The sequence below is a fragment of the Miniopterus schreibersii genome (genome assembly GCF_964146895.1).
Source record: "Miniopterus schreibersii genome assembly, chromosome: 5".
In the NCBI taxonomy this organism is placed as follows: domain Eukaryota; kingdom Metazoa; phylum Chordata; class Mammalia; order Chiroptera; family Miniopteridae; genus Miniopterus; species Miniopterus schreibersii.
Genome location: NC_138106.1, coordinates 21,465,057 through 21,491,907, shown reverse-complemented (window position 1 = coordinate 21,491,907; position 26,851 = coordinate 21,465,057). Strand labels below are relative to the sequence as shown.

The window sequence follows — 26,851 nt, the reverse complement described above, 5'->3', positions numbered from 1 at the left end:
TCAACCACTGAGCCACACCAGCTGGATAACAATAAAGATAAATTTTAATAAATGAAAAAAATCTTACTATGGGACATTGCCCAAGGTGTAAATACTTACTGGGAGTCAAACAAGGGAGAATTTGGGCACGCATTCTTTCATCCAGCTGACATACTTAGGGCAAGGTGCACTTAGAGGTTATCTATCCCTGCATCTTTCTCCATCCCTCTCCCTCTTTCCTTCTATCTACCCACCCACTCATTCTTCATCTAGCTAGCTATCTTAGAATTACAATTCATAGATGATTTTTCTAGGGGATAGTTTTATTAACTTTACTTTGAGTTAAAAACCAAGTCAGGCATTTTCTGATAGATGGTAAGTCTAATTTGGTCCTTTTGTTTAACAGTAAGGACTGACCTTGACAACTAGGCTAAATAGTAGCCATTTTCCCAAAATTTAGTGATCTAAATTTGTAGCTCAAGATTTTGATTAAAATATTTAAGGCTCATATCATATGCCAGAAATTATATCCTTTATAACTATTTAAACTTATGATAAAAGGTTTTTATATGTCAATTCATAAATGTGCAAGAAAAGTCTGTAGTTCTAAAAATTCTTTTGAAAGATTTGTAAACTTTTTTTTTTAAAGGCCACTAATCAGTCCCTTTCCCTAGCTTCTGCTTCCCTAGCTTCTGCTTCCTGTTCTCTGGGATGGAACTCATACCTGAGTGATTCAGGACTAAATACTGTCACCCAGATACCTGATTGCTATGGGCCTCCTACTCCTAAAACTTGGCTTTCTTCTAAAAAATCTTACGATCAACTGTTGCCTAAATTATGATGCACTTGTTGCACCCTTTAGACTCTTGCCTGTCTCAACTCTCACTTTTGGATTGGAGTGGGTGACTGATCATGCTGTGATTGGCATTAGATCCTAGACTGTCCTGAATATCCTGCCTATGTCCCAGTCTTGAAATCAGACATTTACATTCCTTTGCTTGGGTTTTATGACCTAGTCTAAAATGTACTCAGAGTACTCTTTCCCACATTTCTGTAAAAAATGACAGTAACTGCCTAATAACTACAATAAAAATCATCTGTCTAATTCTGAAGCCACACAGGAGAGGAAGAATAAGCCCTTGACCAGAAGCAGAGTAACTTGAAACTAACGAAGCTGAAATGTGAAGACCCCTTCCTCACAGAAGCCCTTTCCAAGGCCTGGGTGATACGTTTTTGAAAAAATTAGAGAAGTAAGAAATAATCAAGTCAGACCACTGTCTCTTTTCACTCTGACCTCCCCTTGGTCATATTTCCGCTTGTATTGAGTGATGTTAGGTTGGCCTCGGGGGAGGCGAATCTTCGCTCTATCTAAGGGGGAACAGGTAGCTTAGCAGGTTAATGACCCAAATATCATGAGTTACGCCACACTCTATTTCTTCAAAGAAGCTGGATGTTTTCCAGAGTTCAACAACCTGATCTCCACTAAGGCTCTGAGACAAATGTGGAAGAGGACAGTTTTACAGTTTTGTTTACTAGGCAGGCGTGTGTTGGTTTTTATAAATGGAATAGTTTTTACGATACAATACATCACTAAGAATTGTTTAGCCTACCCTTACTGTCAAAAGCTTTGAGATGCATTTATGGTTTGGGGGGGTCCCTGAGAACCCATGCCATCAACACAGGCATCTAAAATAAACAGTTATACAATAATTAATACTTGGAGAATATTTACCTGTTTAGAGTCCAGAGTGACTATCAATGCATTTTAAATTTAATTTTTGGTGAGATAAAATGGTTAAGAAAGGGATGAAAGGGCAAGTTTAAATAAAATATTCTTAGCGAGAGCACTTTAGCTCCTTTGTATAGCACATCAATTCAGGTAATAATGAGACTTGTTCATCAAGTAATAAAGACACATGAGCAACCTTTGAGGAAAACAAATCATCAATGCTCCAAACATCCCACCTTTTCAACCAAAACTACCCATAAATGCTTGTTATCTCCACTTAAAAAGAGAAAGCACATATTTTATTAGATAGAAAGGACCAAGGGTAAACAAACCTCCAATAAAGGCAGTGAGAATAGCACTTTCTCAAGTTTCATGTGCTGATTTCAGAGAATATAAAAAGTTAATAAAATTCACTGGAACCTCATTTTAATACTATAATGGGATATTGTCCAATACATCAAACCATCTTTTAATGAGGTCCTTTCAGGTACTTCAGTAAGGAAACTGTCTCGAATTACACCTAAGCTAGTCTTGTCCTCTAAAAGTAGTTTGCTCCAAAGTAGCAGTTCTCAACCTTGGCTGTGCATGGAATTTCTTTTACAAAATACTGATGCCTGGGTCCCACTACTCAGAGATTCTGATTTACTTGGTCTGGGTGCAGTAGGAACATAAGGTCCCCATGGTGATTCTAATATGCTACAAAGGCTGATGACTATTGCTCTAAAGCAGTTTCTCAACCTCAACACTTTTGGGCCAAATAATTCTTTGCTATGGGGGGCTGTCCTTTGTATTATAGCATGTTGAGAAGCATCCTTGGCGAGATACCACCAGCCCTCCCTTCCACTCCCCTTCCTCAGTTGTGACAATCAAATTGCCTCCAGATATTGTCAAATGTTGAGGGGAGGGGGGCAGGTTGGAAATTGCCCCTGGTTGAGAAGCACTCCTGTAAAGAGTATTAGAGTAAAACAGTTTTGTTATTTTGGGCTGTTAGAAAACAATTCCTGACAAATAAAAGCAGGGCAAAATAGAACCTCATTTGAGATTCTAGCAAGGAGGACCCAGCAGGCACCAGTGAACAGTGCACTGACCACCAAAGCACAGAATGCAACTGCGTACCCCCAAGAGCTCAGAGATCTAAGAACGCTGAGAATGTCATAAACTCAGTAAAACTTCAAAATACCCATTTAAAAACTAGCACAACTGCAGCCTGTCAGGGATTTACAGATTAGAAGTGGATTTGACCACATCTGTCATATCTGACCTCATTCTATTTTGTAAAGCTTTCGTATTACAAAAAAAATTTTTTTTAAATTGTCTGCTAAAATCTTGTCAACAGGCAACTATTTTTAGACAAGCTCATTTTCTTTGGTGGCTCTGGAATATTGATTTCTCCTACAGGGAAAGGTTTACAAGGAAGTACAGTCAATGGAAGAGGCTTGAAGTTACTGACATTACAGCAAAAAGGGAAAATTAACACACCTAATTGCACCCTGAACACTAGACCTTCCTGCATTTTATTTGCAAATGCAATTACACGAGGCCCATAATACTTTCACGTCTGATTTTTAAAATGCACCTAGGCCTGCAGACAAGTAGGCAAATTTGGCTGAATGTATTTCTTTCTATTTATGTGGGCCAATACTTTTCACAAGCTGAATCTTGAGTGCAAAAATCAAATGCATCTCTAATTCTGTGAGGGCATTTTCATTTTTCCTAGCTCTTCAATGCTTAATCTCAGATTGAATTTCCCGTGGCTTGGAAAGCAATTTGAAAAGAGGGATAGGTTAAAAATATATGAGTTTTCTCAAAAATAATGTTTTTCTCAAAACATTTTTAAAAGAATCTAGTCATAAAGAACCCAGCTAGGAAATGAGAGGGAAGTGACTTGTAAGTTCCAACCACATTCCTCTTCCATTAATGCTGACACAATGAGAGACTCACTTGTTTACAGCTGTTTTCTTTGGGAACAAAGAATCTGAGATAGGGCTTTGGTAGAAAAGTAGAGGACCATAAGTAAGGGAAATTACGGCATAGTAAAAAGTGAAAGAGACAGACAAGACAGTCAGTGACTTACTCATTTTTGCTTCTCTACTTTTTCTCTACACTATGGAAGAGATGGCCAAGAAGCAATAAAGAAAGGAGAGGAAACATGTTTTTTACTGAAGGCAACTGCTGGGTCAAATATAAAAACAATTTATCTAGTTATTCTACTCATCCATTTTAAAAATTATAAACAAAACAGGTCATCAAATTATTTAATAAAAAGAAATTTAAATGTGTTTAATTTTAGAACATAGCCAGTTAAAGGTAAGAAGCAATAAGAGATAAAATAAAATGAGGGATGGGGAGTGGGGGATTAATGAAGATGAAAGAGAGACACTGAGAGACAGAGAAACAAGGAGACAGAGACTATTACAATCTAGAGAGTAATGCCTTAATCTTGAAGCATTTAGGGTGTTGCTGTGTAAAACTAAGCTTCAATTTCACATCTCTAGAAACACATGGGTACTACAGTCTGAATGTGTGTGTCCTCCTCAAGTTCTAATGTTGAAATCCTGGTGCCCAATATGATGGCATTAGGAGGTGGGGCCTTTGGAAGGTGAGTCCTTATCAGTGGGATTAGTGCCCTTACAGAAGCCCTGAGAGAGCTCCCTAGCCCCATCCACCACGTGAGGACACAAGAAATCACAAGTATATGACCCAGGAGAGGGCTTTCACCTGATCATCACAACACCCTAATCTTGGACTTTCAGCCTTTAGAACTGTGAGAAATAAATTTCTGTTGTTTTTAAGTCAGGTGGTATAAGTCTATGGTATTTTGTTATAGCACCCCGAGCAGACTGAGACACTGGGCATTGTGTTAAGAAGCTCTAGAAAGAATTACCCTCATGAGTTGAGGAGTCAGAAGTGATAATCAAAATACTGAATAACTGATACACTGAGGGCATTGCCACTGATCAAATGAAACATAAATTGCAATTATGGGAAAAGACGCTGGATCTAAACAATTCTAAGGCCATCCTGGTGCTGGTTCCAGGGTAGAACACTCCAGTTTTGGACTTGAGGGAAGCAGGACATAGGTAGTGATTTTTAAAAATGAGAGAAAAGGTAACGATAACAGAGAGGGGAGGTGAAGGAGTTGGCAGAGTCAGAAAAGATTCTTTTACAACACAGACTGTGGTGGCCACCTCAGGATGCCTGCAAGATCCCACCTCCTGGTATTCACACCCTCGTGTAGGGCCCTCCCACACTGAATTAGGGGTGGTCTGTGTGACCAAGAGCATGTGGCAGAAATTATGGCATGTCACTCTTGATATTAGGTTATGAGAGGCTACAGCTTCTGTCTCGGGTACTCCCTGACTCTTTCTCTTACGTCACTTACACTGAGGGAAGCCAGGTGCAAACAGCCTTGTGGACAGGCCCACGTGGAAAGGAACTGAAGCCTCCTGCCAAGAGCTATGTGGGTGAGCTTGGAAGCAGCACTTCCGGCCCAAGTCTTCAGAGACTGCTACCCAGGCTGACGACTTGACTGCAACCTCAGGGGAGAACCAACCAGGATTCTGGACACTCGGAAGATGTGTGAGATAATAAACATTTATTGTTTTAAGCTACTAAATTTTGGAGTAATTTGTTATGCAGCAAGAGATAACTAATATACAGCATTAGAAAAAGCAAAAAACAAATAAACAGACATATAAAAACACAGTACAAATACACTTAACTTGAGGAACTGCTTTTCCACCCAGGACAGGGGAAGGAAGGAAGCAGAGGTTGACAGAGCCAGCATTTTGCTGGCTTTTGTTATGCCCTGATTGGAAGATAATTTATGCAAAGTACAAGAGAGTTAATCCTCCCTACTAGGAAGGGGATTGAAAAAAATACCCCTACATACCAAGCTAAGTACATTCCAAATTAAGTAACAGCAAAGATAATAACAGAGAGGCCCTCAGAGTATCTACCATATGTGCATCATTTTCATGCATTACCCTTAATTCTCAGTAGAAGCCCCATAAGGTTTGATGTTATAGAGAATTATCATGAAGCCAGGTTGGCTTCGAAGCCCAGACTCTTTCCACTATACGACGCATCCTTACAAGAAAATCAGTAGAGGTTTGGCTGGAGTTCAGGAAAGAAAGAATGTGACTGAAAGGCCCAAGTCAGGTAACTTGTCAGACACAGGAATATCCAGCTGGGGGTGAAGCAGAGGCAACCAACAGGAAGTGAGATCAGGAGCTGCTGAATCCCCAGCCGCTCACTGCCCATGAACACTGTTCTCCTCCCTTCCTCCTCCCTTCCTTCCCCTTCTTTTTTCTTCTAGTAAGACCAGCCCTCTCTGGACTCTGGGACCAGTTCTGGCTCAGGGCATGAAGACTACCAAGAACCCTGTGGCAGGGGCCCTGGAGCAATGGCCACAGTACCGAGATGGACTCAGGACCCACTTTCTCTAACCCTGACACTGCAGCTCCGTGATTGCTGGCCTGGTCACTCCGCTCCTTTCTCGACTTATTCCAGGGATACACATGACTTGGTGAAAAGCTTTACTGAAAACAAGGACGCTGGCTTCCTTCCTCATTATATTCCATTTTCAGCACTGAGGATAAGGGTAAACGTACCAGGAAGATTTTGTTCAGCTTTATTTTTTTGTAAATTTTAAAAAATAGAAGATACATGGGCAAAGTTAAAAATGGAAACAATGCAATAAGAGGATTCAGAAAAAAAAATTAAGTCTCCTTCCTCAGCTTCTCCTCTCCAGAGTAACCACTATTGTGAGTTACCTATGGAAGGTAATTATTTTTTACTTTTATGAAAATACACAACCCAGTTTGAAAGCTGGATATCAGTGCCCTCAGGTTGAAGGGCCGAGGGACTTCAATTCATTCATCACAAAACTGAGGATTAGTCGATTTATTTTGGTTTGAGCTGTGAAGTTGAGAACTGTTACATCATACAAAGCACCTTCTCCTTTTGTCTTCTGCTCTATGTAAGATTTTTCTGTAAATGCATTTGAGTACTCTCTGCATTGGAGCTAGCTACATGCTTACACAGGAGCTTTAAAAAGAATAAATAATATATCCTCAGCTTTTACAGATGGTTGTTACATAAGAAATGACCATAAGATGAACTCACATGTATTTCCTGGTATGTCGTTCTAAGACTTCATTTGTTGTATTTATATGGGACATCTCCTATGTACCATTTCACACTCTCTTGATCCCAACTCTTAACCCAGCTACTGGTACAGGGACCAGTTCAGCCCAGCTGCAGCCCTGGCCTGAACCATTTATACTTGCTCCTTCCTTGGAGCTTCCCTGATGCCAACGTGTGGGGTGCCTGCAGAATCCACTCAGCATTCAGGCATGTTAACCAGAGGTACAGGGAAGCTATTGTCTGTGGAGCTACCCCAGACAAACAAGGGGAGAGCGCTAGTAGCTAAATGCTTCCCCTTCACCTGCTAATAGATGGTTCTGGGCCTCCATTCATAAGCTTCCTTAGAAGGTTTAAGCATCAGTCACCCTTAGGGGAGACCAACTCCACAACGTGTCCTCATATTAGCTTTCCCTTGTTTCTCTTTTCCCTTGTTTCCCGTTTCAATTCCAATGCCCCTCACTTCAGCTCATAGGGACTGCATTTCTGAATTAACTGTCTGCACTCAGCTTTTTATTTCAGGCTCAGTTTTCAGGGAACTCAGATGGAGATGATGTCTAATGTCCCATATACAAGGTACCTTGTGAAAAAGTCTCCACAAATTTTAGTGCCAGAAGAGAAGTCATCGCTAGTGAAAATTTGTTTTATTTTTGTCTGTTCTTCATGGTTACTACATTTGCTTCCTTCTCTTTCTGTGGCTTTGATTCTCTATTTTTATCGAAGCATTATTACTGTGCGTATGGTAAATCAAACTTTTAGGAAGCAAGTGGAAGGTAAATAACAAAAAATGTAATTTTCTTACTTCCTTAAATGAGGAAGACTGAGATCAGAGGAATGGAAAGCCCAGGCTCAGGTAAAAAGGAAGCCAGTTAAGAGTGCGATTTTGAAGCAGGTCTTAGAAGACAGATTTATAGAGACAACAGTCAAGATTAGCAATAAATTCAAAGACTTCTAACTCTACTATCCTCCATTTCTTAGACCTCAGCATCCATCCAGAGCCCAGTACAGTAAATGTTTGTGTGAATGAACAGTGTTTGTCCTAGTGACTTCTGTGTAGTCATTTACAGTTCCCTTGAATTAACTGCAGAACTTTACACATTCAAGTGCTTCCTGAGGGCACATACTGTAGAAACTCTTTATCAAACCAGATTCATCAGCTCAGCTTAAACCACACAGCCTTGAGACAAGGACATTAACTACAGAAAGAAACACAAAGAGAATTCCTCTGGGCACTAGAAGGTGGCTTGAAAACAGTGCCTTTCAGAAGCCAATTTATCAGATGAAACTTCAGAGTGTCTAGTAGCTCCCAAAGACTAAACTCAACATTCTTACAATATGACATTAAACAGCGGTCCAGCTGCCTATGATCACAGATCTTCCCAGTCTGAAAGTCAGCCAGAGGATGCATTTTGCTTACCTCTCACTAATACAAATGGACAGAAACAGTACATTAGAAATTCTGGCCCTTTAAAAACTGTCCTATTTTTCCCTACAGATTGAAGGTCTTAACCATAAACTTGCATCTCATTAAAATTTATTATGAGCATTCCAACAAGGTCTACAGAATCTTGGTTACAAAATTCCAATAGGACAGAAAGAAAGAGATACAGATAGCATTGGCATCCTGTCTCTGGCTGGTCAATGCAGTCTAAATTGTGACCACCTGGTACAATTATTTTCTTTGAAGTGCACATATTTTCTCCAGTCCTTGCAATCAAATACTACTTTAGAGCAGGTAGTAACTTTACTTTCCTGGTGGCTAACAATGACAACTTGATTCAAAAGATAAACAGCTCCCATCAAATGTGCTAATCACCAGAGGTGGTACTTCCTGGTTCTAAATCTCAGCATTAGCTTGTGCTTTCCAGTATTTTCTGCAGAGTTTTAAAAATTTTATTTTGCCAACTGCAAAATGTGGAACAGTGTTTTTCCCATCATAGCACTTTTACAAACTTCAATCTGAATTATCTTTAAAAAAAAAACACGTTGGAGATCTCATAAGAAAACAAGCAATACTGATGTTATAGAAATAGATTTGTGTGGGTATTAGAGTCAGGAATATAAGTTTGATGTGTGTATTAGATTTGAAATAAGTAACTCCATTTTGTGTGACCGAGTGTAACTGTGATGCCTGCGTGCCACGATAAGATTAACGCTTTGTAGCCCTGGCTTCCAAGCAGGCCCGCGCTCTGTAGGACCCTGATAAGACACACTGAAGACGCACCACACCTTCAACTGAACTGTTAAAAGCAGGGGCTTTTCGGCCACATGCTTGGATGCTTGTCTGCCCTCCACAGACTTCATCCCCAGCTCCGGGAAAGCTGCCCCTGCCTTGCTCTGCCCTGCACCTCTCTAGGAGAACTTCCAGAGGGCTGCAGTGACCAACGGCGTCGGGCCGCACCCCCAGACCTCGTGTGTGTCTTTCAGAGGATCCTCCGGGTGGCCTGCTGGTGCCAAGAACCATTGGGAACTGGTAAATAAACCCTGTGGGATTTGCTTCATGTTTGTCTCTGTCTCCCTTCTTGAAACTTGAATTATTGGCTCGGTCTCATTGAACTAAAGTGTCTCTTGACCCTTACGGTGGTATAGCCACGTATTGGGAGTTAGACCACCTGCGTTTACGTCTCCAGAGAAACTGGGACAACTGATAACATATTAACATAAGCTAATTAATGTAAACTAATTAATACTATTTGGAGAGTAACACTTAGAATGTGGAAGGTGACACTATAGCAGAGGGAAAGAATAAGACTGTATAAGGCACCTGCATATAATCACAGTTAGAGAAGCAAATAAAGAAAAAAGCATTATTTACAATAAGCCTGCTTTTAAAAATGCAACTGACATTAATTAAAGTTCAGGATGAACGTTCAAGAGATTTATGGGTCCTCTATGATATTCTGATTTATTTAAGAACCCTTTCTCTGTCCCAAACCTAACTCCTTCCTTCTCTGGGTATCTACTGGCCTCTGAACTCAGCACCAGTTTCACTCTACTCTAGTCACCTGTTTCTACCACTGTCTCTCTCCCTGGCCTCCCACTACTGCGCACATGTGCGTGCGCACACCCCCCCCACACACACCCACTCCCACCCCCCCACCCCACCCCCACACACACACCCTAGAGTGAAGGGCTACATGGTCATCCCGGCATCCCAGTGCCTGGCTCATTGGTGCTCAGTTACTGTTTACAGAGTGAATAAATGAATGAGTCAACAAATGCTAAGTGAACTGAAGACAGGATCACAAGCTGTTAATGCTGGAAGGGACCTAAGAAAATATCTAACCCAATGTCCTCATTTTACAGTTGAAGAAACCAAGCAGAGAGGTGCACGGTCTCGCCACAGACACAGAAACTGACCCCAGAGCTTGTGAATCACATGTCTGGGAACTTCCGAACTGCCATGGCGGTCAGTTTTCTAGTCTGAGGATGGCAAGACACTTTGCTTAGTTACTACTCCCGCATCCCTTATCTTTCAGCTTTTTTAATCCATTATATAAAAGGGGAAGTGTAAGAAATTCAAAAAGACTTGGTTAAAAAGATTGGTATTACGGGCCAGAAAGAAGTTCTCTGATTCTAAGTGGATTTTGACTGCCTATTTAAGTCCTATGCTCCCACTGTTATGACTAAATATTGACTGCATTACAAACATTTTCCTTATGTTTTTGCTAATCAAACTACTATTCTCACATTTTCACAAATAAGAAGCACACCTCCAAATTCAGGGATTCTATATGGTAATGAAAACTGAAACATGGATAAAAGAGAGGGACCAAGTTGAAAATATTAAAGGGTTATAGGAATGGTGGTATATCTACTTAATAGGATACTTTGCAGCCGTTACAAATTACTTTTGTGAGTAGTTTATAAGAGCACAGGGAAATATAATTATATTTCAATGTTAAATGAAAAAAAGATATAAAAGTTTGGGCAGAAATAATTAAAACCCAGCAGAGAAATATCACTAGAAGTACATATACGAAAAATGGTGGTTACGTTTAAGTGGTAGAATTAATTAATCTTATCTTCTTCTATTTTTCCATATTTAAAAAATGCTTTAAATGTATTTATATTACTTTTATAATGGAAAAATAAAACAGTTAATTTTTTTACAGAAATTCATAAGTTGGTGTTACAGGTTTCATGACCAATATTCAATTTCCCTTTTTAAATTTCTTTGGGGGTCCTGGTTTTCTCTTCCTTCCAAATCCTGCCAGCAAGCCTCTGGCAAGAATATCTCTGAGACCAGAAATGGGGCCCTGATTGAAGGTATAAAGTGAAGAAACCTTAGTGCCACCTCTTCCCTTGGGGCCTGTGTGAGAAACATACAGAGAAATTCACTCTATTTGGTACAGTGAAGAACTTCCTGCAAATGCCTTTTACTGCACTTTTTTTTAATGTTCTTAGGAAACCTGAAAAGGCCCTAAATAATTCACAGTCTCTTTTCCTGAGTTTGGCTTCTCGATGTGTGTTCAATTTTTTTCCCCGTGACAGGAATAGCATTCCTTTTGACATCACTGATTACTCTGACAATAATGGCTCAATTAAATCATAGATGTAACTTTTAAGTACCACCTATTTTAAGAAGAATAAAATAAACTCAATAGGAGGTAACCCACCCTTTTAAAAAGCGATTTCTCCGAAAAGTACATTATAGTACGCGGTGTGTCTTCCTGGCAGGTAGCTTTGCTTGGGCTCAGCTCTCAGGAATGTTGAATGTAGAGCTGCATTGGGGATCACAAAGCAGAGGCTGAAAATGAATGCTGTCGCTTCTTTCTCATCTGCTCTGGGGAACTGGTGTGATTGCCTGACACCTATAAATGGATCTGTAGGTCCCCAGCTTTAACTGACGCCCAAATGAACACAATAAACAACCAGCTGAGTCCTCTCCTTCCCTCGCCTGCACTGTCTGGTTCACTTTCTACTTGTAAGTGCTCTTTTTACGTGGTAGAAACTTGTGCTCATTGGAAAGCTATGTGGGTTTCTAGTAAGAACAGAAATGAAACCCTTGCTGGTCTTAGATTTAACTCTGAGGAGATCTAAGCTGAAACTTAGGCAACTGTCTCAAGGCCTGCAACAAGGTACTACCACTGGCCAGTCCACCCACCACAGGCATACTCAGCGTTTCCCAAGCTGCTGTTTCCCATGCCTTAGGGTACTTGAGTATGCAACAGAGAATATCACTCTCAAATAAACGGCCCTACCCTCTTCACAATTCCCTCAAACACAAGGCATTACAAAGCCATACTACTTTATCCTTAACAAGGGAATATGGGGGTTATTTTTCATGCCCAAACTGGTCACTGTGGCTCAGTTGGTCAAGCATCATCCCATGCACCGCGAAAGGTCGGCAGTTCGATTCCCAGTAAGAGCACATGCCCAGGTTTGGGGCTCAGAGTGATCTGGGAGGCCGCCAATCAATGTTTCTCTCTCACATAGATGTTTCTCTCTCTCTCTCCCCCCTCCTTTTGCTCTTAAAAATACATATATTTAAATCAAAACAATTTAACATTATTTAAAGAAACATGAATAATAATATACCAGCATAAAAATAAACAGTGTGAGGAAAGAAGAATCCCTCTCCTGCTTATTTCAACCCTTTGCGTTTCGCCCACTACAACAAATAATGAATATTTAGGTTAATGATGTTCTCTGAGATAGTGTGAAATGCTATTTTGATCACTTCTCAAATCATGCCACTGCTTTCCTTGGAAATTTCCCTAAGCTTAATCTACTGAAATGTGTATAAACTTGGACTTCATATAAAAATATTAATAGAGCAAATGCAAACCATATTTTCTTACTCTGTATTTTACTTAGCATTAATAAATGCTAGAAAAAATATCTAAGCTATCTTAATGAGGATCCATGAGTGATAACTCAGAACCTTTCCTTCCAAAATCTAGTTTTGCCTGACTCCCTACCCCACCAACAAAAGTATGCCTGGGCATCTTCTTGTACAGATGCTGGAAAGGCTGAGTGGTGGTCTTTGAGCCTGATGTCATGTAAATTACATGGGCTATGTGAGGAGACAGGAGAAAGGTGACAGAGCAAGCAGAAAGTTTAAGAGGCTACTTGCCACCTTGCAGAGGCGACGGCTACCTAAATTTTTCCATTGCCAAGAGACCAGAATCATAGTTTTAGAAATGGAAGACATCTATAAGATTCTGTTCATTGCTTTGACTTATAGGAAAATAGGCTTTAGGGAGGCTTAGTGACTTACTCAAGTTCATATATCTGGTTGACAGCACGACTAGGAAGAGAGCCTGGGTCTTTTGGTTCCAAGACCTTTTTCAGTTAAATCACAAAACATCTGTATCACTGTAATAATCAAAACTTAAAAATAAACCACTTGGGTAAAAATCTTTCTATTATGGTTTACACAATTCCTATTTTTATATACAGAGTACAATTTAACCTTTTCTCTGTGATTCAAAGTCATTATGAAGATTAATGGTGTCAAGTCTACACATACTATAGAGTCTGTGAACGCTGATCTGACTTAGAGTGCAACACAGTGCTGGGGCTATGATCATTGTTTTCACAGATTTCTATGAATTTACTCTTTGCTCTTATCCCTTGTTGCTCTTAGGCCTCTGCTCCCAGTATCATCCCCTTCCCCCACTTTCTAATTCTAATTCTAAACTGACGTTTTCTAAAGTCTGTTCCCTAGAGTAATATGAAATGCAGACAAATGCACATAATATTTACTACAGCATTATTAATAACAAAAACAAAAAACATAAATGTCCAACATAGGACAATGGTTAGGGAGTAGTACTTTCAAAGAATAGAATATTATGTAGCCATTAAAATTATCATCACATGAAGAAGTTTGAATAAAAGAAAGAAGAGCGTATGTAATAATGTTAAGTGAAAAAAGTAGGATGTAAAATAGCTAGATATCAATAACATTTCAAAAGTGCTTAGAGTGAGGCCCCCATAACAAATGTTTACAATGACAGGATTACTGATAATTATTATTCTCTTATTATACGATTTTACTTATTTCTATTTGTTTCTGTAATAAAAGTGTAATACTCAATGTCAGAACAAGAATTTTTTACAACATCACATTGGAAAATATACCCTACCTGGTAAGAATGACATAAAATGAAAATATATACATTTCAGATGAGAACCTAAAGCTTCCTTCCCTGACATGGTGTGGCTGCATGTGGCTTTTGCTTCCTTCCCATTTCTTTGCCAAATGTCAGGTTGCTGGATAGTTGAATTGTGGAAGAGTAAAACATCAAGCTATGTATATACTTAATGGGGAAGAGAGGAAACGGAGAGGGGAAGACAGAGAAGAGAGAGGAGGGAGAAAAGGTTTCTGAGCCAATGCTTTTAGACAAGTGTCTGAGGATTTTTCATTAACTGGTTTTTAGAAGCTTAGAAACTACAGACGGTGGCAACTGTCACGCAGGCTGATTCGTCCGTGGATGAGCATGAAAGACAAATTAACCTCTCTACAGGCAAAGAAGAATATGTTCTAATTAATAATTAACCACCTCCTAAAACTGGGAGAGTTGAATTAGGAATATGAATAAGTAAAAACTGGGGTAGCATGGAAAGAAGCTAAGCAGTTGAAACAAATGAATGTATAAGATGTTTCTACCTGAAGGTATTAGATACTAGTACCACTTTTCTATTTATTTCCTGATTCCTTTGTATTACGATAAACTATTTTTCTGTTAAATAGCAATAACTTTTCATAGTTTCTTCTCATTCTTTGAATGAAATCATTAACAGAGGGGTAGGGCACGAGAAAGCAGTTTTGATTTTATAACACACAGTGACATTCACTGATTCATACATACACATCCCCCACCAAATGTGTCACCTCATACAGAAATGACCAAGGGCAAACTGAGCTCAAAGTGGCTGATTTAACATAGATGTTGCCTGACTTCTCAAAGCTTCTGAAGATCATTTTTAAAAATTGGCCTCTGCCTCCCCAAACATGATATGCCAAGAAAAAAACTCTAAGAATACTTTAAACTGGTCTGAGGGATGGAAAGATCCACATCTGTTCTCATCCAGCATTAGTGGCATTTGTAATAAGATTTCTAAGGACTTCCTCAAATATGATAGGCTTTATTATCATAATAATCCTGTGAGATATTATTAGCCCAAATTTTCAGATGAAGAAACTGAGGCTCTAAGATGTTAATTTGCTAAAGATCACCATTAAGCTGGAGAAAAAGCCTGGAATTCAGGTCCTCTAACTCTCAATCCTATAATGATTTCCGCTGTTTCATGCTACAGAGTTTATTGATACATTAATTCTGTACCAAAGCATTTGCTCCCAAAGGCCATGTACAAGTATACCTCTGCAGATTCGTAGTCGCTCAACAACAGTGCAAGTGAGTGGAAAATTATCCTGAAGAAGGAAAATTTGAGTGGTGGGAGGTTGTAGTTGGTGCTCATTTCCACCTTGGTGTCCACTTGGGCCCCTTCCTCACACAGACTGCATCTCTCTTATCTGCACACACCCACATTCATCATTTGTCCTTCAGGGTTTAAACCAATGTCCTCCCCTAAAGAACTAAACTCCAACAGCTTGTGAGTATTAGAGTGTATTTATTCCCAAATTCCTTGGGAATTTTTATCCAGAAGTCATACGTGTGTTTTAGCTCTCCCACTAGACTCTAAACAAGATCTGTGTTTTCGACATTTCAGATTCCTTCCTGCCTTTTCAGTACTCTTCCCTCTTTCTTCCAACTGCCTAGTATATTACTGTGCATTCAACAAATGCCTGCTGAGCGAATGAGAACCTGCCTTAGTGCAGTGAAAGTCCAGGTTGATTTATAATAGGAGGTCAGAGTCCCAGCTCCACAGCTAAGTAACTGTGTTACTGCAGGCAAGTCTGTGGGTCTCAGTTTTCTCATCATAAAATGGTTATGGGGGCAGGAAGCAGATGAAGTATATGAATTCTATGACCTCTGAGATGCTATAAATATATAAATATTATTCTGATTGGGCTGATTATAGCCTTATTTTACCCCACTAAGGATGAAGAGATGAAGAGATGAATGAGAACTCCAAAGACAAGAATGTGAAAAACAAGGCAAATACAGAAGCCAAACAACTAACTACCCAGCAGGCAAGAGAAAGCCAATGTGTCTGGAAAATTAATAAAGTAAACGAGAATTAGAGAGAGCAGAGACATCTTGGGCAAAGCTAGAAATGTGGATCCTGTCTGAGAGGGATGCAAAGGCATTAGAAGGTAGAATATAAATGGGCCAGCTTAATAACTAAAAAATTACATTAGTGGTTAGGGATATGTAGTATAATGCTTGTATGTTTTTTAACGTGCTCTTCTATTTGCTACTTAAGCTTGCAATCAAATGTTAAGAACATCAGCACTGAAACTGCTTAGCTCAGGAGGAAGAAAATAAGATGAATATTAACAACTTCTTTATGGAAATAAAAACTGAAGGTCCTAGTATTAAAATAGGGATTGATGCTAGCAACATCTGAACACTAGAAATCTATTTTCCTGTACTTTTTTCTCCATTTTATTGGAGAGAGGGAGGGAGTATGACAATTTTAATCAGGATATTTCTCCTAAGTTTAATTTTATTAGAGATTTTAATAATTCAAAGTAATATTGCACTGGTTTCATTAAAATTGAGTTTTAGCTGACACACCAAGTATTAGATAAAAGTGGTGTTATAAGCAGGTCTGTCTATGCCTTCAATAATAAGCTCCCTTGGATAGAATGAACTTATGGAAGACACTTATTGAAGTACCCGGTGTGGTATGAGGAGCTAGGATTCATATGAGAAGCTAAAGTAAAAGAAAATCAAAAGTTCAGCTTGAAACTTTTAGGGGGAAAAATGGCACCTCTTTAGAAAAGAAATTCTCTGAAATTAAAAAATAATACTTGAAGCAAATAACGGTTAGTTCTTAGATTATTGGATGTAAAAGTTTTCAGCTGGTATCTGAAATTGAAGTGACACTTTAAAAGATTAAATCAGTAAGAGTACATGATTGATAAAAGGCCAGAAAATTCCATTTTAAAAAGAGCAAAAATTTAAAAGGCATTTGATGTTTAACGGACATTTTTAGGAACCTTCTGATGAAATTTTTGATACTAAAACTGCAGAGGAGAAACTCACCGTTAATCCATGCTATATAACTTTGGGTCCAGTTTGCCCTTCATCTCCTACCTCAGCAAAGAGCCTAAATTTAACCAGTCTATAAAGAAATTTCTGCAGGGAGAAAAAATTGTGTGACTATGTGTGTATGAAAGATAAACATACCTGCTTCATCATACGATACAGTCAATTTTTCTAGCATTTCTCGGTCAATGGACAGAATCTGCTGTTCAAGAATTGTCTGATAAGACAATACGCTATTTTCTTTGTCTTTCTCGTAGTCCTGTAGATGCTGTTTAAGGGCCTCTGGGAGTCGAGATTTTACATATTCAGCTGCAGTCTGCAAACAAAACAGGTAAAGAACCCCATTAGTATTTCTCATTTTAGGCTTTCAACTTTGCCTTAGGTGCTGCAGTGAGAACTCAGAGCACTGTGGAGCCGGCCCTTTAGAAAGCATATCTTTGTCATTGTCACTTTTAGTCTCCACTGTACCAAGTAAGGTGGATCTTCAAATATGCAGAATCACAGACCTCTAAGAGTTTTCTACCAGGTTGAAAGGTATAAAAGATGATGGATTTAGTTTACCATTCATGGAGTTAGTACTCGAAGTTTCAACAACTATTGCACTGAACTCTGAAGGCCCCACCATAGTAATTTCACTGGATATAAACATGACTGCCCTTGGCTAGAATGCAGAAGCCAGTCACTCATCTCAGCAGTAAGCCTGCCTGTGCTGTGGCATCATACCTCTAGTCTGTTTTGTTGTTTTCTACTCAGTGCTTACACAGGAACTCTTGTGAAGTCAAGAGAAAGAAGAGCCCCCTGCACGAACTGATAATGAAATAATGGGATAAAGAGAAAAAGAAAATATCTAAGACAATGATCCTTTAACCAGAAAAAAAGAACTGTTCACTGCTTAAATGTCTCGGCCTTTATATAAACATATGCTTACTTGTTTTTTTCTGCTTCTACACTACCGCACAATGCACTCCCAACTAGTGACATGAAATTACATCCAGTGATTTTCAGCCAGGTAAGCATGCTTCCCTTGGAGGTAGAAAGAAAAGATGTGTACTTTGACAAAGACCTTCCCAAAGATTCTAATATACTCTTCTTGTGGGCTGGGGAAAGAGCATCTCTTCTCCCTTCCAGCTGAGAATCACAGTTAAATAGAACTTTAAGGAAGAAATTAAGTGAAAGAGTCGCATGTATGAATCAGGGAAACTGAAATTCTTATAATTTATCTCTTGAGAATGCCAAGAGTTTGGCATCTCCTTGCTGTGCACAGGGTCTGAAACTGATAAGATAAATGCAGGCATACATATATTGTTTATAATTATACTCAGGATCACTAGAAACCAAAATAAAAGAATCCGCTAAAAAAGAATTGTCTCTGGGGTATGGACCTAGAATAAGGAAAGACATATCTATATCGTTTAATATATTTTTAAATTCTTCTGTAATTTAAAAAAGTTATCTTTAAAATAGGGTTTTTGTAACCTTCATAGTTTTCCTTTTAAATGTCGCACAATTTAGGATGAAGAAAAACTTGCCAGAACAAACAACTGACTTCCCAGGAAAAGTTCACCGGAAACTTATTTTCAGTCTTCAGAGTAGCCAAGTATAGCACACAGCACTTTTTATTTGCAGTTTTATATTTATATCCCCTAAGTCAGCTGCTGATGAAATTACAACTTTAAAATATCACCAAACATTGTTCAGTTTATCTGCCAGCCACCTAGTGCAGAACAAATAAAGTTATTCCATAAAATGTAAATGGACTCAGCACGTTAGCACAACATATTTAATTCTAGAGTTTAATGACAATTTTCTCCTGACACTGGAATGAAGAGGCACACTGCAGAATAACTATTTTTAAATTCATATTGCCTTGCTATTCAGTGTAGCATCTGTCTTTTTCCCCTTAGAAATATCTATGAGGCACAGGAAATAATTCTATAATGCACATTTTACAAATATTGGTTTGCTCTGTATTACTGAAAGCATACCACACTTCCTTCCAATTGTGTCCACTGAGCTACTTTTCTAAAATTATGATACCGATCTTTAAACAGGACCTATATTTTTTACTATATTGAAGTTATATTTTGGCGTTTCATTTCTAACATAGTATAACTTCATATATAGAGTTCTTTCCATTGGGAAAGATTCTTAGGAGGAACAGAAAGAAATAATTCTAGCAAAATACTAGATTCTGTCAAGATATTTCAAGAAATCACCCTAACTGAGGTGATGCTCTAAATGTATTCAAATGGCAGTTAAAACCTTATGCTCGAGCACACACCTATGCTTAAAACCAGGCTGTCATACAAATACCATATGATCTCACGGAATCTAAAAAAAGACGAAGGAAACAGAAAAACAAACCAGAAACAGAACTCATAGATACAGAGAACAGACGGGCGGTTGCCAGAGGATGTGTGTGTAGGAGGGGGGAAGGTTGCAAAATGGGTGAAGCTGATCAAAAGGCACAAACTTCCAGGTATAAAATAAATAAGCCTGAAGATACAATGTACAGGATGGTGGCTACAGTTAATACTACTGTATTGTATAGTTAAAAGTTGCTAAGAGAGCAGATATTAAAAGTTCTTATCACACACACAAAATGTAACTATCTGTGGTTAATAGATGTTAACTAGATTTATTGTAATCATTTTGCTATAAAAAAATATTTAATCATTATGTTGTACACCTCAAACTAATTATGTCGATTATATCCCAATTAGAAAAACAGACTGTCATATTATAAACTGAGGTTGGAATTATTGAACAAATAATACATAATACAAAGAGTGATTTAAAATTTCAAATTTCAGTGGAATTAAAAAATAAACTAAAAATCAACATTAAAAATATAGGATTACTTATCCATTCTTTAATCAATGATAAGAGCTACTGGAAGTTTAAATGCTAAATTGCACATTCCTATAAACCTAATGACTCCAGAAACAATAATACAGGGTGGGGCAAAAGTAGGTTTACAGTTAGGAGTACATGAAACACAGTTTTTTCTTGTATTATCTATTAATCATTGTACGTTTTTCCATACGAATGACTGTGTTTCATGTACTCCTAACTGTAAACCTACTTTTGCCCCACCCTTTACTGTCACCATTATCAGCATCTTGCATTTCTGCAGTACTTTATACTCTTCTGAGCAATGTATATTGGTATCATTCTGTATCTTCACAATAACTTTTAGTGAAAGTAGACAAATTATTGGTTTTGGCCAATCCTTCACATCCTGCAAAGTTTGACTCAAATGCTATAAACTCTGTTAGTAAACCCCCATAAGAGCAGCACATGAGCTTTCAAGTACTTATACAGGTATCTGTACACATACAGGTATTTTAGCTCCCCAGTTTGGCTGAAATAAGGGCTGCATCTTACACATTTTTGTGTTCCCTCAGCATCAGGTTTGGTGCTTTGCACCAAAGAAGCTTGTATCTTGACCCTATCCAAGAATCAGGGACTTGGAGACAGCCTTTGGAGAAAACTTTTGGACAGTTCATAACTATTTGTCTGCAATCGGAACCTCTTCTCATGATTCCGGATAGATCCTAAGAGTCTAGTTTTCTACTGGCAAGTGGAACACTTGGTCTCTAATTATCATTGATGCCATTATTTTAGGAAAGTTAACAGCTGAAACCCAAATCATTTACATGCCAAAATGGTAAAAGACCTAGTATGTAACATACAAAGCTGTGTGTGAAGCTTTAATGACTTCCTTTCCATAACTGTTTGATCTCCATTCCTACCTTTATTTCTTCACTTGGCAACAGGCTTGATTCTGCTAGGGGCCCTCTGGGGAGTCATGTAGAATACCTCAGAATTGTGCGCCTGAGTTAAGGGTTGCCTTGCGGGTGTTAATTCCGCACCCCGGAGTGTTCAGGTTTGTGTTTTTCTGAACTGCTGAGTAGGTTCCCCAAACAAACCCCAGGGGGTGGCAAAGAAGCCTCAGGGCAGAAAGTGAAAGATGCATAGTTTACAGGTTCCTCTGATTATACCTGAGAAGATGGTTAACAGCTGGAATAAAAAGATGAGCTAGACGCTTGTGAGGTAAGGCACAAAAGGTGTCTGAGCTAGACGCTTGTGAGGTAAGGCACAAAAGGTGTCCAATGCACCTTCTTACCAAATGTGTATACATTTATATTATCCGCGCCAACTTCAGTCTGGAAGAGAGTAAAGAAGCAGAATGACTGAGGATCTAAATTCTGGGAACCTAGTAGGTAGAATGCCGACACTAATCATTATGCTACAAAAACTATTTACTGTACAGCGGTATGTTCTTTAAGAAATAACCAGTGTATGTCAAAGAATCTGGCCAGCTGGAGTGCAAAGCGTAATTTAAAAGCTGCTAAATGCTTCATAATTCATCTTTAAAAAGAAAACCTGTCAGCCGTCCAATTCCAATTTGAGTGTCTGCTGAGTAAAGCACGTTAGACTTGACACTGTTGGGAGAACAAACCTTTGCCACAAAGGAAGCTGCAATTTTAATGTGCAAACAACACACACACATTAAGTACTAGAAAAATACATTTTCCAAAGCAATACAAAAACAGGCATGCATCTTGAGATGAATTAGCATATTTATTTAATATATGAGCTCTGGTAAGTGCTGACCAGCCTCTAGGGAGAGAAATCAAGGAGAAGGGACAAGAAAAAGAACCAGGAAATCATTCCAGGGGAGTTTAAAGATCAGTAAGAGGTACTTGCTGGAGGAAGGAAATGCAATCTAGAGAAGAGTAAATATGAGTTCAGGGGGAGATATAATAAGAAATGAAGCTGACAAGACTAGGAATAGGAGAGAGCTGGCAGTTAGAGAAGTCTTACCTCCCTGTTACCAGGGAGTTTTGACTTGTAGCAGTAACAGGAAACTGAAATATATTAAAGAACGAAATAAATGATCAAATATTGTTTGAAGAAAAATGTGCTTCGAGCTGAGTTTAAAATGCACTCAATAGCATGAGATTAAAGTACAGAGAAAAGTGAAAAATCTGAAGGAACGGAAAACTGGCCTTCTACACTGTGATTAGACTATACATTAGACAAAGAAAGTGAAAAAAGGTGACCCAAAACTTTAAAATAGTTTATACCTTTTACCTAGCAAATGTCTTTCTAGGAATTTATTTTAAGAAAAAGTTAAAGGTAAGCATTAAAGAGTTGTGTGCCAATATGTTTATCAAAATATTATTCATGATAATAAAAATTTGTCTGGAAACTGGGTGATTAAATTATGGGATGTCCATGCAATAGAAAGCAATGCAGCTATTTAAAATCATGTTATGGTATGTCAACTATAATTTTAAAATAAATTTTAAAAATTCATCAAGAAAAAAATTATATTATGAAAAAGTACCTAAAATATGTGGGAAACTGTTCATAATGAAACACAGATTACAAAACAGTTTGTATACTACATGTATGAGGAAAAATTGGCTGAATTATATTAATATGAATTATAAGTTATCTCAGAGTAGTAAAAGTTTGGGTGACATTAATTTTTCCTCTATGACATTTTCAGCATATTTGTTTTTCTAAAATATAACAAAAACTACTGACCGCTGATGGAATGCCTGAGCACTGTGCTGAATGCTGCACATGTATTTGCTTTATTTACCCTCACAACAACCCTTAGGTTTTTACAGAGGAAACAGACTCAGAGGCTAAACAACTTCTCCCTGGTCACGCAGTGAGTGGTTGCAGCAGGAAACACAATGGCTTTTGAACCAGAAAAGAAAAAAAATTAAATTTTTAAAAAGAAGGTGATGTCTACTATGGACACTCCTTTGTAAGGTAAAGCAGCCAAGAGACAAAAGAGCACGTGAGCAAAGACGATACAGATGTGAAAGAAAAACACGTAAAATGGCTTCAATGGTGCAAAACTGGAAGCTACAGATGAAGCAGAGTAATGGGAAAACTGACTAAAGTGAAACATAATATATCAAATTTACTTTTGAACATTTAACTGTAAGCCTGAAAACTACCAGCCTCTTCATATTTTATAGACTATCCACTACTCCACTTAAAAAAGGAAAACCTCCCTGAGGAAAAGGCTTAAGCCTATTTTACAGAACTCCAGAGAAAAATACCAGAGGAGTGATTTTGGTTATGAGTTCCAGAGAGGCAAAAGCTATTTTCAAGAAAAGCTATTAAGTGATACTGAATTAAATTCTAACAGAGCCCCCATCAGAGAAAGATCACAAATAAATTACACCTACGTTCCAATCATTTTTAGTATGTATTTGTCTCTGGCAATTTGCAAAGGTCAAGTTACTATTCATTTTGAACTTTAATAGACTTAAAATAAAAACAGGCTTCTGATATCCTTAACTATGAAACTATGCCTTACAATTTTTATTTAATACTGCATATCTTATAGTTGTGGGGGATTTTTATTTCTTTGTCCCCTCCTTTTGAATCAAATGTTCTGTTTTATTTCCAATTCTGAGGCTTAGTCTATAGTACGCAATTTTAAAATTTTAGGTATGGTATTCAAAAGAAAGAACGCTCCCCCTATATTAAATAAATTCTTACTTAGAAGATATTTTTAAAACCAAGGAATGTAGTTTATAGTTAAGTTTATAATGATTTGTGTTATAAATGTTGGTCCTGCTGAAAAGACCCAATTTCAAGGCAACTTCAAAAAACCAACAGATGTGATTCTAAGATTACAAAACCTGGGAAATGCATGTTAAGAAGAAATGCCCACTTTTGTCTCAGGGATGGTTGGCCAAAGTGTTTTGCCAAGATAAAAGAAAAGTTTCAGAATTTTAACATCTTTCAAATTCTCTGATTTTATAATGTACCCTTTCCCCTTCAGTTTATTTAACATGTACACACACACACACACACACACACACACATACACACACACACCCCTCTAATTTAGCAGAGAGAAGGCCTCAAGCTCCATTGCAATGAATGGGACAAATAATTTATGGAAGAGCATGTCAGTTTTCATTTACATCACATATCTTCCTGACTTTGAACACACAGTGTTACTTCTTCCTATATGAGTGTTGGCTGTGAATGGACACAGGCTTCTAAAACTGGATCCAAAGGAAACTAAAGCAAAGGAGCTGATCCTTGACCCACGTTACAGGTCAAGTTTATATGGATCTCACACACAGTAAGGTGCTAAATCTGGTTCAAAGGGCACCTGATCAGTGACCCTCTGGGTGAGAAGCAGACTTTGGCACTGAGGAAGATATACAAGAGAGATAAGATGGCAAATCAATTCTGCAAACACTGAGTAGGAACAGAATTGAGTTTTGGGAAATGGTAATCAGGAGCAATCGCTAGGTATTCACAAGATAAAGAAGAGATCATAAAGGAGATCCTTCCAAATTCATGCCACAAGGGGACGGAAGAGAGAAGGGAGTGATAATTCTGTTGCAGACAAGGTTTCCCTGCCCTTGAGGAAGTGAATGTACAGGTGCTGGTTTCGCAGCAGCTCGCAGAGCACACGTTAATTTATTTAGGTCCACCTTGGAATCCATCTTTCTTCTGTTAACACATTATTAACTTTTTACAACTGCTGTTTGGCTCCATGCACTTTAAACAAAGTCAGAGTGAGTGCCCTTGCCCACCAGGCAGAAGACTAAGGCAAGAGAGTTGTTCCCCTCACACCTGCCAAGAGTGCCATTTTTTGTTGTTGTTGTTGCCATTTCTGGTCTTTGCCGTTTCTAACCTGGGGAGGTCATTTACATGAGAAAAGCATCTTTGAGAAGACCATCTTACACCCCTGAATTCATAACTCTGCCCCAAGAAGGTAAATTTGATTCCTTTAAGAGAGATGACATCAGGAAAAAGTCCCAGGCTCAATCAACCCTGAAGTATATAAATGAAATCCAGTGCTTAGAATGGAGATATAAGATAGCTCTGAAGAACCAAAGCTGTGGACAAGCAGATGCTAATCGTGCAGCAAAATGACCACCACAGAGGGCAAAACACTCAGCATGAGAGGGACTTGAAATCATATAACCTACTTAATATAAAGAATGAAGTTTTCATTGAGTTTAAACAGTAAGGTGATGACTGTTATGTTATAGGCTATTCAGGACAATTCCTCTAAAATTTCTCAAATGACAAACTTTTAATAACTTTATTGGTCATCTCATTCATTTTTCATCTGAGGCCATTTTCAAGTGGTAGTACCTACTACGCATGCCATAGTGTGAAAATATAACTCAGACTCCACATCCTGAATGAAGGCTTCCCTGACTGCAGGCAGTTGTTTTTTATATATAAAAACTTAAATTACCTCCCTTTTCTAAATCCCTACTGTCTAACTGCAGTAAGGTATTAAATATGGTTTAGCCACGTGGTCCATTTTCCTAATCTTATTATTTTGGTCAAATCTACATTCAAATTCTAAGGGATTAAAAATGTGCCTGTATCAAGACTGAAGAAAAGTTAAGATTACTTCTCTGCTACCAAAGTGATGATTCATGGATTCTTTGCCCCTTGGTTGCCACACACATTACAGAGAGGCAGGGGGAACAGGCTATCCTAGTTCCATGGTCCTTCTCTTAATTTTTTTTTAAAGCACACACACATCTAAGATCTCCTGAGAGATGGCAACATAAATATAGCCCACCAGCACTTTTTCATACATCTGCTGAGAAAACAAGCAGCCTTCAGCCAAAGCAGTCTTGTTAAAATTTTGTGATTGCTGAGTTCCTATCGTTCCAGCAGTTATAGAAAGAAGGAAGAAATCATTGTACATTCTATACACTTGAGATGTAGAGAAGAAAAATGCAAGGTGATGTTTGTTTACAGAGAGAAAAATATATCCTATTTTGAAGAAAAATGTGGTTATTGATAAATTCCCTTCCATTTCTGAATTTTGGGCTACAAAGCTTGAGGAAAAATTAACTTCTGTGAGTGCTAACCAAGTGTTTTAGAAAGTTCCATGCAGCACACTAACTGAAAATGCCCTTAAGGATTCAGAAAGCCAATGGGACCAACTATTACAAATGAATTATAACACACTCATGAGTTATGAAGCAAAAGGAACTCTGTAGCTATGACAGTGGAGCAGCCCCTTAGGAAGGCAGCCCAGACATAGTCAGATGAAATGCTCCTCGGCTGGCACTTGGGCCAGAGAACCCCTCTTGGGCCTCAATTTGACTCCTGCCCCACAGCGACAAAATTTGGTGGACAGACTTGATTAGTGTGTCTCAAAAGAGGTACTTCAACCAACTGTTCCTGAATCACCTGGGATGGGGGTGGGAATGTCTTCTTAAAAATGGAGAATATGGGCCCTGTTCCACTTTTAATAAATCGAGATATTTCTGTTGCGACTCTAGAATCTGATTTTTAAACTTGTGCTGCATTTTAACAAGCTCACTAAAAAAATGAAACCCACTAGTTTCTACCCCTTGGAGCTCTAATGTTATAAGGCATAGGCTCCTGTGTTCTTATAAAGCTATATAATGAATTCTGATGTACATCCAGAGTTGTAACAGACCCTCCACAATAACAGCCCTTCTGCATCCCCCAAGACTCAGCTTGGCAAGTAAATATCTTTAATTCTTGTAAAAACCTTGACTGCACACAGTGACATTCCCACACGGCCTGCACTCTCAGTGCTACAGGCTTTTTTCACTGTATAAAATTGCCAATCTGCTCGGTCTCTGAAAGTCTGAGCCCTCCCTAAAGCAAGCTAACTGACCTTGAGTACTTCTGATGCCATGAGCACCTGGAACACTTTTCCAACAGCTTGTGGGCAATCAAGCAAGTCTCAGCAAGCTGTGTGAAACAGGCCACAAAATGACCTGTGGCAAAGCACCTTGAAAACACAGTGACTTCCTCTCAATCGTGCCCAGACATGGACAGAACAGTGGTCTGACCTCTGCCAGGGACCACC

General features: G+C 38.5%; 1 protein-coding gene across 1 annotated transcript in view; it reads right to left on the bottom strand.

Annotated features, from left to right (window-relative positions):
* Positions 1-26,851, bottom strand: part of PPM1L (protein phosphatase, Mg2+/Mn2+ dependent 1L) — a 204,097-nt gene that overhangs the window by 39,957 nt on the left and 137,289 nt on the right. Inside the window, exon 2 of the mRNA XM_081139063.1 lies at positions 17,122-17,296. Within this exon, the coding sequence (XP_080995189.1) occupies positions 17,122-17,296 (175 nt within the window). The remainder of the gene's footprint in view (positions 1-17,121; positions 17,297-26,851) is intronic.